Raw genomic sequence first — 21,077 nt, 5'->3', positions numbered from 1 at the left:
AATTTATTTTTAAATTCAAAGTTTATAATTAGAATTCACAATTAATTAGAATTCACAATCTGAAAAATTTATTATTACTTGAAAATAACACAACGCTCAATTAATTCTTGAATTAAATTATGAAACAAAACTAGGCCTAATTAACAAAAACTTTATCAGGAATTTAAATTAATCAAGCAAAATTTAAACTATCAAGAATTACTCAAGATTTAACAAGAAAATCTTAACAAATGAAATATTAAATCAAGTATGCAGTGTTAAATTACCAAGAAATATTTACAATGCTATGTAAATAAATGTTACATCACAAACATAAAAAATGTGTAAATATGAAGAGATTGCAAACAGAAAAACATACAAAAATACACATAAGATTTATCAATAATGATTTCACTCAAAATCAAAATTTCCTAACTTATCATACCATGGTATTAATAAGTAAAATTCACGTTACCTTACACAAACTTGTGAAAACCTCTGCAAATCACTTGCTGCAGCTGCGTTACCACAATACACACTTTTTCACCAGGCGCCGTTACAAACTAAATAACTTTACTAAATTCAGATCTCAAAAGTTAATGCTAATACGTGACCACAAAACACTACGTTAAAAGTAATCTCTTTCTAGGAACGAGAGAGAGAGAGGGAACCAAATCAACTGGTCTCAGAAATCAGAATGAATCAAATTTTAGAATTCCAGTAACACGTGAAACAATTACATGATGTCATTAAAGCATTTTGGGTGTGAGATACAAAAGTTCTAGAAGCAGGGAGGTGACGTCATTAAAGCATTTTGGGTGCGAGATACCATGGAGAAACTTCTAGAAAGATAGTTAGGCTACATCATCCCAGCAAAACGTTTTGAACACAATCTTACAAAACATGGCGTAACTGATCAAGACACGTATTTTTTCTCTCAAAGTGGCGTATGTGACTCGAACAACGCATGTAACAACATGAAATCACTTGTCTTGAGCCCGTATGGGACGAATCGGCATTTGTTATCCCAACCTGTCATTACGACCCAAAACAAAGCGCTCTCTCTAATCTCAACTGATGACAATTGAAATGAAACAAGTCCTTGCTGGACACACATACGTGTTCATATATTACGCTTTTATCAAGAAAGATATTATTCTAAACTATGTTACTATTAAAATTGTATTATCAATTCTAATTATGGTATAAGTTACTCAATCATTAGTTCTTTTGAGATCTGATGCCAAACTAAAATATGACACTTCAACACTCACTATCATTACACATAACACATGAAAAAAAGTAAATATGTCAAAATTATAGGAGGATATACGTATTACAAGGCAACATCATGAAATTCCTCCCCCCAGAAGATTACTTATCCCAGGTTTGAATCCAACGATTCACAACGGGATAAATAATCTGCTATGACATTATCTTTTCCTGAAATGTGTTTAACTCTTACATTATAAGGTTGCAGGCATAAAGACCACCTGGTCAGTCTCATATTATTATTTTTCATCTTATTGATGAACGAGATTGGGTTATGATCCGACAACACTAAAATTTCTTCATTCCTAGGTCGGTTCACATACACTTCAAACTTTTTCAATGCTGTGATTAATGCTAATGTTTCTTTTTCGATTGTTAAGTAAGTTTTCTGATGCTTTTTCAACTTTGAAGACATGAAACATACTGGATGGAAGATTCTGTTGTCATCTTCTTGAAGTAGAACAGCTCCAATTCCACAGTTAGATGCATCAACTTGTATCACAAACTTTTTACTGAAGTCTGGAGCTTGAAGCACTGGTCTGGAAGTTAATATGACTTTAACCTTCTCAAATGATTCTTGACATTCTGGAGTCCAAACAAACTTTCTTTTAGGACTGGTTAAGTCAGTTAAGGGAGCTACTACGGCTGAGAAATTTGAACAGAATTGGCGATAAAATCCAGCCATGCCCAAAAATCTTTGTAGCTGCTTCCTTGTAACAGGAGGGGTAGCCTTACAGATACCTTCTACATTAGCGTCAATAGGAGCGAGAAGGCCTTTTCCAACTTCAAATCCTAGATACTGTACAGTTGCCTTTCCAAACTCAGTTTTTTGTAAGTTGATTGTTAGTCCTGCTTCCCGTAGTTTCTTGAACACTTTTCTTAATATCTTCAGATGTTCTTCCCATGTATTAGAATAAATCACAATGTCATCAAGGTATACATCCACTCCTTCTATTGATCCTAGTAGTTGATCCATCACTCGCTGGAATGTTGCAGGTGCATTCATCAGACCAAACGGCAAAACAGTGTATTGATACAGTCCAAAAGGAGTAATGAAAGCTGACAGCAACTTAGCATTCTCATCTAAGGGAATTTGATAATATCCTTTCAACACGTCTATCTTGGAAACAAATTTGGCTTGTCCAATATTATCAAGTAATTGATCAATAAGAGGCAAGGGATAATTGTCAGCCACACTGATGGAATTCAGTTTCCTATAATCAGTACACATTCTAAATGAGCCATCTGGTTTCTTCACTAACACACCAGGAGAACTATAATGACTTGAACTGGGTTCTGCTAATCCATGCTGCAACAAATATTCAACTTCTTTCTTCAAAACATCTCGATGAAAAGATGATAAGCGATAAGCTCTCAGTTTAAAAGGTTTTCCATCTTCTCTGATTTTCATCTCGTGCTTTGTCAGGTTGGTATGCGTAGGTACATCTGCAAAAATGTCAGGGAAACATTGAATCACTTCACTTAATTCACTACTTTGCTCAACACTCAGGTGTTTTAGTTTATCTTCCAAATTTTCTAATACTGAAGAATTGTTCATCTTGCTTTCAGCTCCCAATTCATAGCCATCATCGTCTTCTGTAGATGAAGTTGTCTGTGTTATTGACACTGTTTCAGTTTTAGTCTCTGAGAAGTAAGGTTTCAAAAGATTCACATGTATCTTCCTCTGCCGCTTCCTTCTTCCTGGTGTTTCAATCACATAAGTTCGATCACTTAACTTCTCTATTATCCTATAAGGACATTGAAACTTATTGGTAAGGGGAAATCTTTTCACTGGTAAGAACACTAGAACTTGCTGTCCAGTACTAAAATTTCTTAGCTTAGTCTTACCATCATGTTTTCTTTTCATTTTCTCTTGACTTATTTTCAAATTTTCTAAAGAGAATTTTCTAATTTCTCTTAACCTTTTCCTCAAGTTCTTCACATATTCTCCTTGGATTTCCTCTTGATTTTCTTCTCAATTCTCTGCAAGAATCTTCAATGGACCTCTTATGTCTCGACCAAAAATCATTTCATTTGGTGAACATCCCATGCTTTCTTGATAAGTATTCCTAACTTCAAATAACATTAAAGGTAAACCAGCAACCCATTCTCTTCCTGATTCATTACAATACTTAGTTAACATACTTTTCAATGTCTAGTGGAACCTTTCCAAGGCTCCTTGAGTCTCTGGATGATAAGCAGTTGATAACTGTTGTTTTACTCCTAACAAGTTCATCACATCCTGGAATAATTTTGAAGTAAAGTTCGTTCCTCTATCACTTTGCACAATTCCTGGTATTCCAAACTTGGAGAAAAACTCCACCAACTTCTCAGCAATTACCTTTGCACTTATACTTCTTGCAGGAATCGCCTCAGGATACCTAGTCACTGGACACATTAATGTTAACAGATATTCATTTCCTTTCTTTGTTTTCGGAAGTGGCCCAACCACATCTATAATTACCTTGCTAAAGGTTCTCCTCTAACTTCTATGGGTTGTAGGGGTGCTTTCTGAATGGTTTCATTCGGTTTTCCAGCTATCTGGCATGTGTGACACACTCTGCAAAATCTGCTAACATCCTTGTGAAGTCCAGGCCAGAAAAAATACTTCATAATCTTCTCAACAGTCTTCCTGATTCCCATATGTCCAGACTCATGCGCTACTGCTACAACTTGTCTCCTCAATGGATATGGAATCAAAATTTGATGATATTCACCCCATTCAGCATTTCCTGGTATATCTGCAGGTCAATGCTTTCTCATTAGCAATCCTTCCTTTAGATAATAACAGGTGGAGGTTTGTTGCATCTCTTCTTGATCAACAACTCTGAAGAACAGATCAGCCAACGTTGTATCCCTCTTCTGCAATTTCATTAGCTTCTCTCTAGTCACTTGACCAACTTCAAGGGCTGAACTCTCCATATCTGCTAACTCTGCTTCTGTAGTTTCATTATTATCGTCAGGAACACTTTGACTACTCGGGGTCTCTTCAATAACAACAGGATCCTCTTCTTCTTAGGAAATCTCTTCATTACTAACACTAGGGGAAACTTCACTTTCCTGGAACAGCTCTTCTAATCTTAAAGATCCGTCACTTGATTCTTCTGGTGCAGGTAAATCCTCAGTATCTTCACTTGCATACATAGTTCTCTTCATACTCCTGGTAGTTACACAACTTGGAAACAGGTGGGGTGGGGGTTATTCTTCTCTAAATCTACCATAGGACTAACCCTTAACGGTTTGTCTGTCACTATAGGACAAGGAACAAATGGTACACCACCAACTTCATTACCCAGTAAAACATGTACACCTTCGACACCTAGTGAGTCCTTTACAGCAAAATCAACATTTCCTTTCACCAGTTCACAGGACAAATGCAAGCGGCATATAGGAGTTACCTCTTCTCCTCCTATACCCTTCAAAATAACTGAATCTCCGGTGAGATTCTTCTCCAACTGTGGGTGAGCACCACGAACTACCACACTATGGTTACTCCCCGTATTACGTAATACTTTGACTGGTACATGCACACTTCCTCCTTGAGTTGTCAGCGTACCTTCATAGATATATGGCTTAAAAGCCTCCAAGGTGCTCAGCCACTCACTGCTTGAAGTTACATTTCCACTGGTTGCTAACCACTCTACTTGTTTAGTTTCAGTCGTCCCCACACTGCTCTTTGTAGTTTGCTTCACCTGGTTACCTTTAACCACTTGACCAACTGGTTTGTTCTGCTGTTGTGTCTGATAACAATCTCGACTGTAGTGTCCTACTCTTCCACACTTGTAGCAGACAACATTAGTCTTCTGTATCTGTCTTGAGAACAGACTGGATGATGAGGATTTAACATTCAATTGCTGAGGGGTGTTACCTGGCTTTGTAGTTGTAATGTTCCTGAAATTTGGATGAGACCTGAAACCTGTGCGTTGTTGGTTCTGGTACCTGACATTATAATTTCTTTTGCTACTAATTATATTAAAGTCTTCACTCAATGTAGCAGCTTTGTCAAGTTTCTTAACCTCTCTCTCTCTTAAATAGGCTCTTATGTGTTCAGGAATTCCTCTAAGATATTGTTCTAGGACTACTAACTCCTCAAGTTCGTCCATAGATTTAACTTTAGCAGCCTCCAACCATTGTTTAAAACATCTTCTTACTTTGTAGGCATAATCCAAGAAAGTTATCTTGTCATCCTTTCTCAAAGATCTGAATCTTTCACTGTAATATTCAGGGGTCATCTGGTAAACTTGTAGCACATTGTGTTTGAGTACCTTGTACTCTTTACACTGATCAGCTGATAAGGCTAAATAGGCACTTCTTCCTTTACCAATGAGAACACTCTGTAACAAGACCGACCATTTATCCTCTGGCCATTACATACCTGAAGCTACTTTTTCAAAGTGATCAAAAAACTCATCTGGAGCTTCTTCTCTAAACTTTGGAATTAACTCCTGCACTCTTACTACATCAAATACAGGGTCTGAATTACCTTGAGTAGGGTTAGACGGTGTTACAGGTAATGTGGATCGAGCTTTTATTAACTCCATCTCCCTTTCATGTCTTGCTCTTTCTCTTTCTTCTTCTGCTGCTTTTTCTTCTTCTCTTTCTTTTCTCTCTCTTTTCTCTCTATCTTCTCTTTCTCTTTCTGCCTGTATCTCCTCTCTTTCAGCCTGTATCCTCAGTTTAATCAAGTTTTCTTCTGCTTCTATACGTCTAAGCTCTGCTTCTGCATCACTTTTCTCTTTCTTTTGCTCATGTTTATCCGTACGTTCTGCCTCAGCTGCGTTCAACAACTCCTGTGCGTCTCCTAACTCTTCATCTATTTTACCAGAGTTCATCAATGCTTCGATTGCAATATATTGATTTGTGTCTTAATCATACCACTAGACACATTACCCCCACAAGCCACTGCTAAAGCAATCCACTGTGCCTTAGTCAGGTTGGATTCAGATAACTCTTGGATGGAAGGAGTTGCTAAAAACTTCTGAACATTGAACAGAGCCATTTTCTCTAAGTTTCTCAACTAAATAATTCACAATACAAAGCAAAAAATAACTATGTGGTCACTCTCCTATCAAAATATATCCCTAACACCACCAGTATACACCATAAACCAGAGTGATATTTTGTTTTGTTCCCGCGTCTCTGGGCACTAAACAATATAATGTCACGATGCGTAACAAGTACCTGGTTATTACACAACTAATCTCAAAATTCAAAAATATACCTCACTTCAGCCAGATACTTGAACTCTCATAACATTAATTATTACGACTGAGTACTCTAAAGGTAACAGTGATCCCTTAAGAAAAAACTTATTTATCAAACACTTGAAAAATAAAACTAAGTTCATCAGAATATGTGTGAGGTATCAAAAATTAAACTAGAAATATTCTAGAGTAAAAGGGAATCACTCCATCAAAAAAAAGCTAAAAGAACAAAACATGTTTATCACTTTGCCTTATGCACACACAATCAATCCCATTCACTGTTGATCAATAAATGAAACACTGTTTTTCTAAAAACATTAAATACAAAATTTATTTTAAATTCAAAGTTTATAATTAGAATTCACAATTAATTAGAATTCACAATCTGAAAAATTTATTATTACTTGAAAATAACACAACACTCAATTAATTCTTGAATTAAATTATGAAACAAAACTAATTCACAAAAACTTTATCAGGAATTTAAATTAATCAAGCAAAATTTAAACTACCAAGAATTACTCAAGATTTAAAAAGAAAATCTTAACAAATGAAATATTAAATCAAGTAGCCTATGCAATGTTAAATTACCAAGAAATATTTACAATGCTATGTAAATAAATGTTACATCACAAACATAAAAAATGTGTAAATATGAAGAGATTGCAAACAGAAAAACATACAAAAATACACATAAGATTTATCAATAATGACTTCACTCGGTCAAAATTTCCTAACTTATCATACCATGGTATTAATAAGTAAAATTCACGTTACCTTACACAAACTTGTGAAAACCTCTGCAAATCACTTGCTGCAGCTGCGTTACCACAATACACACTTTTTCACCAGGCGCCGTTACAAACTAAATAACTTTACTAAATTCAGATCTCAAAAGTTAATGCTAATACGTGACCACAAAACACTACGTTAAAAGTAATCTCTTTCTAGGAACGAGAGAGAGAGAGGGAACCAAATCAACTGGTCTCAGAAATCAGAATGAAACAAATTTTAGAATTCCAGTAACACGTGAAACAATTACATGATGTCATTAAAGCATTTTTGGTACGAGATACAAAAGTTCTAGAAGCAGGGAGGTGACGTCATTAAAGCATTTTGGGTGCGAGATACCATGGAGAAACTTCTAGAAAGATAGTTAGGCTACATCATCCCAGCAAAACGTTTTGAACGCAATCTTACAAAATATGGCGTAACTGATCAAGACACATATTTTTTCTCTCAAAGTGGCGTACGTGACTCGAACAACACATGTAACAACATGAAATCAGTCGTCTTGAGCCCGTATGGGACGAATCGGCATTTGTTATCCCAACCTGTCATCATGACCCAAAACAAAGCGCTCTCTCTTATCTCAACTGATGACAATTGAAATGAAACAAGTCCTTGCTGGACACACACACGTGTTCATATACTACGCTTTTATCAAAAAAGATATTATTCTAAACTATGTTACTATTAAAATTGTATTATCAATTCTAATTACGCTATAAGTTACTTAATCATTAGTTCTTTCGAGACCTGATGCCAAACTAAATATGACACTTCAACAATCACTATCATTACACATAACACACAAAAAAAAAAAGTAAATATGTCAAAATTATAGGAGGATATATGTATTACAAGGCAACATCATGAAAATATATATATATACATATATATATATATATATATATATATATATATATATATATATATATATATATATATATATATATATATATATATATATATATATATATATATATATATATATATATATATATATATATATATATATATATATATATATATATATATAAATACACTTTGAAAACACTTTGAATGCTGCAACCATATATTTTGAGAACTTCCTTCTGTGCCCATGTTCACTGGTAAAATATGGACACATGATTATGTTACAAGAGTATATATACAAACCATATGTAGGTGATGCAGTATATAGCCTATACTCTTGCAGCACATCACCTCCCCATATTTTACCATTGAAAAGGAGCAGAGATGGAAGTGCTCGATATATATGGTTGCAACATTCAAATAGTGTTTTAATTAAGGGCCTTTTTATCTTCATATTATACTTTTGTATTATAGTAAAGGTATTCATATATATATATATATATATATATATATATATATATATATATATATATATATATACACACATATATATGCATATATATATATAATATATTTATACACACACACACACACACACACATATATATATATATATATATATATTTATATATATATATATATATATATATATATATATATATATATATATATATATATATATATATATATATATATATATATATATATATATACATATACATACAGTATTTAGTATATGCATATTTATCAGTGCAAAATTTTTCATAACAAAAATCCACTAACCTATAAAAACAGTATATGCTACCTATAAAAAATAGTAGGCTATATGCTATGAGTGCGAAATTTTTTTCGTAATTATTATAAAAATAAATGCCCTGATGAGGTTAGGTCAGGACCTGGTATTCTAGGAAAGGTTTGTTCCCATCGTTTTACACTCACCCTAAGGTTTTCTTCAGGACCTATAAAAATATATGCTATCAATATAAATTTTCTAAATAACCTATATACGCTACCACTGTACATGTTTTCTGTTCAGATATTGGAGGGGCAAATAAACAAACAACCTGCAAGGATAAAGTAAACAAACACTGAACAACCAAGCCTACACAAGTCAGACGACAACTCACTGCAGTAAAATCAATCTTTGTTTTCTTATATAATTATTAATATTACGAAAAACAGTAATCACTAATACAGGAAAACAAATCCCTTACTTAGATATGGGCGTTCTGTTGTGGTTGCTCTCCCAGCAGGCGTCGAGACAATTCCGTTTTCTTGGTCCCTCTCTTGTAACAAGCTTCCGAGACGCAATTGTTCAAATTTCTCCCTCATAAGAGCGGTACTTCTCTTGCTTATGGCAATGGAATTGCGTGAATGCACTACACGGTACGAAAATCCGAAAAGGAAATGCGTCACAAAGCACTACGATATATCACTTGAACCAGAAACATTTACTACACACGAATGAGATGGTTTATTGTTTGGAACTGTTCCCTGCTTATATAATTTCATACTTCCGAAAATACGCAGTAAAAATATGTCAGTGAGCATAAAATATTATATTTATACTAGTTGGCATGGTACACCTGTGATGTCGAGTTCACAATATCGAGATATTTAGATATATATTTACTTTTTTGATATTTCGTTTGATATTTTTCTAGAGAACGAACAAGCTCTTATCGTAGAAAATGGGTAGTTTTAGTAGGATACTGAAGTAAATTTCTCGCTTTCTCCTATCCAAAATTGGCAAGTCATACAGACATAGTACGACAATTTGTCGCAAAATGTCGCTCACAGGGCGATATTGAGATACATAGATACATATTCACTCAGATATTATATTTTTTGAGAGGGAGGGCCAGTTTTTAATGTGGACAACGTGTATTTTAGTAGGAAAGTAAAGTACATTGCTCACTTCCACCTAAAAAGTCATACAGAAAGTTTGCGAAAATTTTTCGCTCAGTGCCGCTCAAATACCGGTAAATGTGGTGAAAAAAATGTAAAAAAAACCCACTTAAAAATTTTTTTTTACCAATACTATTTCAGGATATGTTTATTTAGACATATACCAGTCCAAAACTGTAAAAACCTAAATATCGATAATTCCTCGAAATTCGGCGATTGGCGCGCCCCTTAAGGAATGGAATAAGGCCACTGCTCATGGGATAGAGGTGAGTGGTTCCACAGCAAGGGCTGATCTGCAAGACATGCAAGACAATTACTTGCATGAATAATAAGATGCTCAAAGGGACTGAGGGACTGCATAAATGATGCCAAATAACTAGATGCACAATTACGTTAACACTTGACAATTCAACACACAGTACTGAAGGTGATCGCACAATGGAAACAGAAAATAAATCAGACTGAGAAACAACAGGAGTGTAACTGACTAAGAAACCTTATTCCCAGTACATTACCTTCGTCAGGTTGACGATGTCCTCGTTCAATAGGGCGCCGACGCTGGAGGAGGGAATAATGCCACGACAAAAGTATACTGATTCGAACCTCGCGGTCTAACACGTGTAGGGTACAAGGGACAGGTAAAGGTAAGGACATCTGTCCTTGGTGGAATTCTGAGTGCTTCTCTCTCTCTCGACTGCTGTGGCATCGTCTGTTTCTAACTTTGGGGGGCTACGCCTGGGCATCCAGGTAGATGGCGCAAGGGTCAAACTTCGCCTTATTTTATACATGAGCACATGGCATCCAGTTTTTCGTCATGCAGTTTTGTACTGGGTCAATTATATTCCATTTCAGTTAAGTACAAAAATGATCATTTATATGATATTTAAACAGCAATGATTTTTAACCAGCTAAAAAGTCAACAACTTTGTCTTATATAACTGACCTGTTGGAAATCTAATTAAACATCTAGTAGTACAAGGTTGCTCTTTTCTCTTACCTCAGTTAATCATGGCTAGTTCTCGGTTCTTAAACCTTTCTACTCTGCAGTTTGCTGCTATGTGCACGAGAAAATACACAAAAAACTAAACATAATCTATTTACAATTTCTTCTCAGCTAAAACTGACATAACTTTACATGCGTGTGCTTGAGTGTTGACATCTGCACCTATTATTGCAGTTCTGGCTGTTGATCCTAAAGAGCATGCTATCCAGGTCTTCACAAGCTTCTTCCCATCTCTGCAGTTCTGTTCCCAACCTGTCCCCAGTCACATAGAAAGCTAGCTGCCCATATCTAAATCTTTTTATCTGCTCCTGTCAAAACGAAGCTTTCATTTTCTTGCCCTTGTTTCATAATTTTTTTTTTTTTGTGTGTGTGTTCAAAATAAATTCTTTACTTCTGTCTCGTATCCGTTAGAGTGAAAGGTACAACATTCTGATAAAATGATCAGTTTTTTGTGAATTCCGCCAAGCTTCTTCCATCCCACAGGGCAAATAGATCATTGTTTACGGTTCCGTTCCACAACTACAATTTTTGGATGTAACCTCTTGAAACTGAAATATCATTTGAAACTGCAAGTGGTTGATGTTAGTGCATGATTATTCTTAATGCAAGAATAGACACGAGATCAAATTCAAAGCCCATCTGACGTTGCGAGACAAAAAAGGTTATCAAATTTCGAGTTGAATGACGTTTGATCAGTACATAGTTTAATGATGAGAGTTCAGTATGAATGATAACTTTACCTCTCGAAGCATCAAAAGGTAAGTGAGGTAACAGGAAAAGAAGTGTTTCTTATTACGCTAATCTGTTAGGAAACTATGTTAAGGTTTATCTTTTTTTTATTTCTTATTACTCTAATCTGTTAGGAAACTATGTTAAGGTTTATCTTTTTTTTATTTCTTATTACTCTAATCTGTTAGGAAACTATGTTAAGGTTTGTCTTTTTTTTACTTGTGTAATAAAAGCTGCTGTACATTGCTGTTTTTGATGACCAGTGTTTGTAAGATTAAAACAGTTCTTAAAAACATTGTAATAAACTGAGCCCAGAATGTCAGCGTAATTGAGTCTCCATGATAAAGGTTAAATTTGACAAAGCTGATGTATATATTTTGGCTTCTAAAAAAAACAAGGGTCGTAAATGGCTTAAATGTCTGATAAACTAAGCTAAATTCTGAATGCAATGAAATCATTGAGTTTTGAGGCGTAGCGCATTGTCTTGCTTTGTCATTTAAGATTGGCCCTCACTGATACCTGGAATTATTGATTATACGTGAAGTAGAATCTTCCCAGATCATTTGATTATTTCACTCTGTTGATCGGTAAATCTGCACACAATTGTTAAAAAAAGAACGATGCCGTTTTCGATTTTGAAGATGAGCAATCTTTATGTACTCTTTAAAAAAAAAAAAATCTATCATCTTTTCATTTCAGGGAGTGACGAGATGGTTGCAAATTGCTTGCTTGAGCGCGTTCCGTGGCTTTACCTCGTTATCGCCATCGTCACCTTGGTAACCCTCCTGTTAATAACCATATCAGCTATACGGCGCCACCGTATGCAGCTAGCGAAGAAGCGCCAGCAAGACGCTCGAAGGGTGTCGACTCAAGAGTCAATTCTGCCACCGAAAGAGAAAAGTTTAAGTGCCTACGCCCTGGACTACACAGACATGGATTTCGAGACAACGGTTTGAAGGAGAATGGGAAGTTTGCCATTTCTTTTCATCGTCGTATTTTTCTTTTTTCCCGAATGCTTAAAGAATTTAAATGTCCTGTCATGGCAGGGTGTCTGCTGCCCACCCTTATCCAGTATTCCTATTTTTTGGCGATACAGGTACGTCAGGTCTTTCTTGTTGGCAAGACAACTTATGCAGGAGATAACTGACTATTTTTACAGAACTATGGCCGTTACCGGTGCCTAGCAGCGTTAGAACGAATGACTGTTCGCTGTCAGTGAAAGCACCCAAGTTGAGCGTTCCGACGGAAAAACCTAGTGTTGTGAGGAACTGCAGCTATGATAAGAGAAACATCCTGGAAAGCTACTTGCGTGTTTTTCTGTGTTTAAAGTCCATGAGCCAAAAGTGAAAAAAAGGTAAGAATAGATATAAGAAACGATGCGCCGAAGAGGTAATGTTCTTAATCATTTTGGGTTTTCCTCGAAGGTCAACATCCCGGACTGGATAATAAATTGCGCGACGGTCAAATTAGGATATAGCGGACCATTGCGCTTTCTTCATTGATATGTAATTTCCGCATCACGTTTTTAACCTTTTATTTGCAGAATCATACTTTGGTCATCAGGACCCTTTTATCCGGTCACCTCTTACTCTTCAAGTTCCTAACTGCCAGATCTCATCGTCTTAATTATACTCTACTCACCTACATTCAGCGTTTGCGCTGTTGGATCATGGTTTCCAAAAAATTCGTATCATCATCATCATCATCATCATCATAATCATCATCATCATCATCATTATCATCACTCTCTACAACCTTCGAAAGTTCTCATCGATTGTCTAAAGCAATACTCTTACTAATTATCATCATCATTGTTATCATCTCAAGAAATTTTTCTTTAGTCCCATCAGATCTGTCCCCCGGATTTCGTTGGCCCTTTTGCAATTGTTCCTGTCGAACCTCATTATCTAGTCAGTGACGACTATTTTTACCACCTTTTTGTCGGTCATCCAATACTCCTTTCTACTCTCTCTTCTTCAGTTTAGGATCATATCCCCTCAACTCTGTTCAGATGAATGCTCAATACTTCATTAATCGATTCCATACATTAGTTTTAATCGCCTAATATTATTTCACGAATACCAGTAATCTTCTTTACTTAGCTAAGCTGCGGCTAAGGACGGCCTATATGCTATCGAATGCTCAAGTCATTTCATTCAAATGTGAGAAGACAAACAAACACATACATACAGACAGACAGACAGACAGACAGACAGACAGACAGACAGACAGACAGACAGACAGACAGACAGACAGACAGACAGACATTACCCAACAACAACAACACGTAGGAGTAACTATGATTTTCGACTGTGGTCTGGACTGGTACTCATGATGACCCACTGCGCAGCCAGCTGACGAATGAACACAAGGATTCAGAATTCATCTCTAAGCCATCTCTGCCGTTAAGATGACATTTTCTAGGTATCTAAATATATATTTACACATATGTGCATGTTTTGCATAAGTGTGAATGAAAACAAGTCATAACAAAGTTAATGAGGCATATCTGCACACTGTATTTATCACATAAAAACAAGAATATACCGGGTATTATTATATTCATAATATACAAGCACAGACATATATATAAATAAATAAATAAATAAATAAATAAATAAATATATCTATAAATCTACTTGCACACACACACATATGTATATATATGTGTGTGTGTGTGCGTGTAGATTTATATAGATATACTTATTCGTTTATTTATGTGCAATAGGCTCAGTTATGATATCTGTAGATAATTTCGTACAATTTGATTTACTAAGGATTATGAATCTTTTTCTTGTTTTACTCAAGCATTTATCATACATATGAATCACTAGGATGGTTTCCAGTGCTAAGAAGTGATCGCAGGAACATAACATATTAAATATTTTAAACTTAAATAACACGTTAAACATTTCCAATGTACAGAAACGGAAACAGATTTATATATATATATATATATATATATATATATATATATATATATATATATATATATATATATATATATATATATATATATATATATATATGGATGTATGTATGTACATATATATCTACAGAAGAATCCACAGTAATGTTCTTGATTACAAAGACGAAATGTATTTGTAAAAATAGGCACAGAGCTTATAGCTTTCGTCCATCCATCTGCGTAGTGACCAAGTCCACAGAAGGATGGAAGAAAGCTATAATCTCTGTATATATCAAATACATTTCGTCTTTCTAATCAAGAGTGTTACTGTGGATCCTTCCGTAGATAACTGAGAAGCACGAAACGGTGAATTTTTATATATAATAAGTTTGAGAATGCTTGTGGAAGTTGCAGTTGAGGATGGAAGGAGGGGAATTTAGAGACTGAATAATGGAGAACTGGGAGATTCTGCTGTATGATAGTGAAAGTGTAATCGGGTGGTTTACCAGGGTTTGTAAAGCATTCCTGTCAGAGAGGAAAAATTCCAAAGGAACGGGTGATAGTAAAAACTGCTCTTTCATTAAATGACAAAGAAGATGGAGGGTGTGTGGTAGGATATTGACTGAGAAGTTACGACAATTACCAGAATGTGATGGAGGGGAAAAACAGTGTGCTTTTAAACATATTATGTGGGAAGTTTAGAAGAAGAGGGATTCTATCTAATGACAGAACAATATAGGCAATGCGGACGGGAAAGGGGTTTATGGCATAAAGAGTAAATTGTTGATGATGAAAACCGTTATGTTTGTAGACGATTTAGCACAGACTAGAGGAAGTGAGGAGCCGCTACAAAGATTAGTGAGAGATTCTGAGTGTTTGAAAAAGAAAATAAGAGATAACCTTTAGCGACAGAAAGGTTATAAGAGTAAATGGGAACAAGGATGATGAAATAGCGAATGTTAACAGAGTGGCGGTAATAAAAAAGCAGTAGATTCTTGTCGGTATTTAGAAGTGGGTATTTCAAATGATGAGAGAAAAAAGTGAGTCACACAATAGGTAAAGCTTGAAAGGTAGGATATAAGTATGCCCAAGATTATGAGGAAACTTGGAGTGTCTTTGGAAACCAGAGTTACGAGGTATTACTGTACTAACTCTGCTCTATGTAAGTGAAGTGTGAATGCTGAATGTGAGTTAAAAAGGAGTGTAAAAGCTGTTGAGATAATCTATTCCCCTAGTATACCAGGTATAGGAAGAACTATGGAAATGAGGAATGTGGGGATATATAAAAAATTTCTAGAAAAAGACTAAAATAGTGAAGATAACGTATCAGAAAAAGTAATAAATGATAGTTTGGTGAAAACAGTATGCAATGACAGAAGTAAACGGCTATGTACGTAGAGAGGTTAGAGACGCTCATAGTTATATATATATATATATATATATATATATATATATATATATATATATATATATATATATATATATATATATATATATATATATATATATATATATATATATATATATATATATATATATATATATCATTAAAAAGTGCTGGATTTTAGTGCTTGTGTAAGATCTGTTTAGACGTTAATTATCTCTTGATTGGCACACACACACACACACATATATAATTATAAATATATATATATATATATATATATATATATATATATATATATATATATATATATATATATATATATATATATATATATATATGTATATGTATATTTATATAATGCATGTATGTGTGTGTCAATCAAGAGATGATTAACGTCTAAACGGATCATATATAGATATACATATATACATCTATATATATATATATATATATATATATATATATATATATATATACACATATATGTATATAAGTAGACTAGGAATTTTATAAGATATATTCTTCCGAATTTTAAGCCCTATTTTTGAATTGTGAATGCCACATCCAAACAATAGCCACATTTGACATCCTATCATGTACGTTATTTGCTTGGTGTAAACAAGTAGCTGTATGTTTGTGTTTGTGTGTGTGTGTATCGTCTCGTATGGGTTGGGAAAATGGTTCAAAAGATTCTAAGGATGTCTGGCGAAATAGAACAAATAGGCGATGGTAATTTGTTGAGATAATTTTTAATATTGAAACGCTGGCGGAAGGAAGAGATTAAAGACTAGAAATAAGCCAGGTAAAATCGAAAGAAGTACTCGGAACAATCGAATTAGTGCAGGATGGAAGCGATTTCCCAAGTGCGTAGAGCAGGGTTGAACTTGCCTTGAAAAGCCATCAGTGTAGGTGTTTGAAACGAGGAATTTTCCACAGTTCTTTTTCTCAGTATGTTCACCATCATTTCGGCCATTATAGTGCGAAAGTTGTACCCACCGATGTCTTCTTTCTTCCACAGAAAGAAAAACGTGTGTGCCTGTGTAGGGGTTGCGTGTGTTCATATATATATATATATATATATATATATATATATATATATATATATATATATATATATATATTATATATATATTTTTATTTTTAAGGGCGTTAAAAATTCGTACACGAATGCTACTTCAGATGCCTGACATCCTAACTCCATATAAAATTGGATATTTTGCTTGTGTACTGGGTTCAGTCGTAGATCAGACCTACAGCTGAAGCGGAAAGAAGTCTTAGTAAAATGGAATATGAAAGTTTTCGTACCTTTTTCCTGGCACAATTTTTAAACTGACATCTTAACCAGTACTTCTTTCTTGTAACTTTTTTCATTTTAAGAAAATAATTGGTTTACTATGTTGCATAAGCAAGACTATACACTCCAATCAGTTGATTGTAGTGTATAGTCTTGCTTATGCAACATAATAAGTCAATTATGTTGCATAAGCAAGACTATACACCACAATCAACTGAGTGTAGTGTATAGTCTTGCTTATGCAACATAATAAGCAAGACTATACACTACAATCAGTTGATTATTTCATTTACTTACTTGTGCACACTAAATTAAGCGCAAGCAACTCATATCTCCTGCCTGAGAGAACATTTTCTTGGGCGATTATTTTTTTTTTATCTTTGATCCCACTTTCTTTTATTTTCTAGTCTACTTTTCCGTTTTTCATTCTTCACCGTTTTATCGTTTCACCACTAGTTCTCTTTGATGCTTTGATATCTGTTAATTCAGTATTTCTTTCCTCTGTGACTACTTGAATTGACATTCTTCCGATTCGATTTCTGCTCTGATTACTGGTCCACGTTTTAGCAATCTTTCTAAAACTATGCAAATTTTGTTTCTCATTTAATTTCAGTTTTTGTTTCACTTTCTGATTCAATTTTTGTTTCTGCGTACACACTAAAAACCAATATAGATACCAAGACATTACATAATATGTCAAGGTATACGAAAAATTTATTGCATTTCCTAAAATCAACACAGTAATCAGTTAAGAGGTCAAAGAAAAAAAAATAACTAAAACACCGGGAACAAGACTGTGAATTTATTGGAAGTGAACTGAATGAAAAAAAAAATACTGCAATGTGAACACAGTAAATTTGAAGGTAGATTTGCTAATTATGATGAGATATGTTTTCTTTTCACATTTCAAAGAAGAATGCATTCACTTAATTGTTGTGTGTTCACAAAAAGCACAATCCAGAGGCAAATGGTCAAAAATATGGATCAGAAATGAACAAACATGATTGGCCCCTGTATCGCAAATGACGCCATAGTAGCATTTGGAAGATGCACAAGAGTATCGTGGGTGATCAAAAGAGTTAAATATATATATATATATATATATATATATATATATATATATATATATATATATACATATATATATATATATATATATATATATAATATATATATATATATATATATATATATATATATATATATATATATATATATATATATATATATATATATATATATATATATATATATATATATATATATATATATATATATATATATATATATATATATATATATATATATATATATATATATATATATATATATATATATATATATATATATATATATATATATATATATATATATATATATATATATATATATATATATATATATATATATATATATATATATATATATATATATATATATATATATATATATATATATATATATATATATATATATATATATATATATATATATATATATATATATATATATAGATCAGTGATTTAGCCAGAAGTCATTGGACGGTGGGTACCGTTCTCAGCATTCTGCTGGCCCCACGTTCGATTCTCCAACCGGCCAATGAAGAATTAGAGGAATTTACTTCTGGTGGTAGAAATTAATTTCTCGGTATAATGTGGTACGGATTCCACAATAAGCTGTAGATCCCGTTGCTAGGTAACCAATTGGTTCTTAGCCACGTGAAATAAATATATTCCTTCGGGCCACCCCTAGGAGAGCTGTTAATCAGTTCAGTGGTATGGTTAAACTAAGGTATACTTACTTACTTAGCCAGAAGTCTGCTGATGGTGTGTGCGTTTGTCAAACAGGTAATTTAATAGGTGTTTCCATTGGCACTTAGTGTTCAGTGTCTTCCTCTGAAGGGCTCCACTTAGCTCAGAATTGCAGTAGGGTACTCTTGGCAGGAGGTAAATCGAATTACAGTTTTATCATGGACTGCATATGGCTCTGTGTTACAATGGGTCAGAGACTAGAACTAAGGCAAACTTGAATATAGGTGATATAGGAAGATGTCCTCTATTTCAACACTGAGTCATTTGCTCTGCTCTAGCAGTGTGCAAGTCATCTTATGCTCTGGACTGTGGGAGAGCTAAGGACTGCTATCATCCAACCGGTCATTTCAGATTACAGAGGAGAGACCTCATTACTTGAGTACTTTCGTGTAGGCCAGTGAGTCCCACAGCTTTTTCAAAATTCTAAAGAGGAGAGCTGACTGTTGAGATTTTAAGGAGCCTCAGAGTAAACTAAAACTGAAAAGATGTATCGTTGCTAATATCGAACTTTAATAGTTTAATGTTCTATGATGTTAGCATATGGGGAAGGGTAAAATATAAAATGTTAAAATGAAAATACCTAATAGAAGAATGTCTGCAAAAATGATTGTATAAATTTGATAGTCATGTAAAAGAAAGGCAATATTGTATGCAAAATTTTCATAAAAAATTTTTATAAGGAAATTTCCAGACATTAATAAGAGAAAATCAGTTCACATGTTTAATTCTGCTAAAAAGCAGATCTCAAGATTATATATATATATATATATATATATATATATATATATATATATATATATATATATATATATATATATATATATGTGTGTGTGTGTGTGTGTGTGTGTGTGTGTGTGTGTGTGTGTGTGTGTGTAGCTTCTATTAGGAATTTAATATGGCCCCAGGTAGTGTTATATTTATGAGAAGTAGTGACAAAAATTCTTACAGCATGCCAGTGTAATGTTTTAATCATGATTACACACACAGAAATCAGACAAGGGCCAATTCAGTAAAGGTAGGTTACTATTACTCCTGCAGTGCAAAAATCCAAGAGTTTCATGACCATTACTGACACTCTTTAAGATATAAATAGTGCACATTTGTGTCTCCCGGCACCTTTTCTGAAATTTATGAGAGTGGGTGTAGTGTTCCGGCTCGTATTATATTTTAATTTCATCTTGTGCCTTTTCATCTTTGTGTGGGCTATTTTGTAAGCCTGCATGAAAGTGCGGTGCTCCTTCGTCCCACTCCTTCCTACTCTCTTTGGGGTAATATTCTCATAACGTATTCCTGACAGTACTTTGGAAGTTTTCCCATGCTCCTGGTCACGGTTCATTCTGTCAAACAGCCCCAACGTAAAGTTGATTCCCTCTTTAGGCCTAATAACATGGGGTGGTTTCAAGGTTGTCAGAAATTGAGTGAGAACCCTAGTAACTTATTTTCCTGCTAGTTTATGCAAGGAAGTTTCATCAGAAAACTGAGTTGAACCACAAATTACTGTGAGGAAATACACAATCCCTTTTCTGCTCTTGATAAGAGCCGAACAATATCCTTTATGATCGAAGATGAGGGTTTTTTGACCCCCGGAACCCGCTACAATTATGCTTCTCTTCAGATTTCTCAGGACCTTCCTTTCCTGTTGCTGAACGAATTCAAACAGCAGGATTCCATAAGAGATTCTTTGTCTTATGTATACCCAAATGTCCACACAGGACTTATTTATGGGCTATGTGAAGAATTTCTTACCTTGCAATGATGGTACCACAAACTGATGTAAGACAACCCAATCTGCAACTACAGGCATTTTTAAAATGCACATCTTGCAAATAAGGACGCAATTTTTGAGGTAGCAATCACAGTTTTCCATCGAGATATATGCATTCATGACAACTGTAGCAATGTTGGGGTCGTGCCTCTGTCTTTTTTATTATGGTTTTCCCTCTT

General features: G+C 34.2%; 1 protein-coding gene across 1 annotated transcript in view; it reads left to right on the top strand.

The window, feature by feature from the left end:
* LOC136848013 (uncharacterized) overlaps nt 1–14,662 on the top strand; it is a 98,703-nt gene extending 84,041 nt beyond the window's left edge. The window contains exon 6 of the mRNA XM_067120038.1: nt 12,433–14,662. Within this exon, the coding sequence (XP_066976139.1) occupies nt 12,433–12,689 (257 nt within the window). The 3' untranslated portion in view covers nt 12,690–14,662. The remainder of the gene's footprint in view (nt 1–12,432) is intronic.
* The last annotated feature ends 6,415 nt before the right edge of the window (nt 14,663–21,077 follow it).

The sequence above is a fragment of the Macrobrachium rosenbergii genome, chromosome 18 (assembly GCF_040412425.1).
Source record: "Macrobrachium rosenbergii isolate ZJJX-2024 chromosome 18, ASM4041242v1, whole genome shotgun sequence".
Lineage (NCBI taxonomy): Eukaryota > Metazoa > Arthropoda > Malacostraca > Decapoda > Palaemonidae > Macrobrachium > Macrobrachium rosenbergii.
Note: the sequence above shows the minus strand (reverse complement) of the source record. Positions and strands in the feature narration are given on the sequence as shown.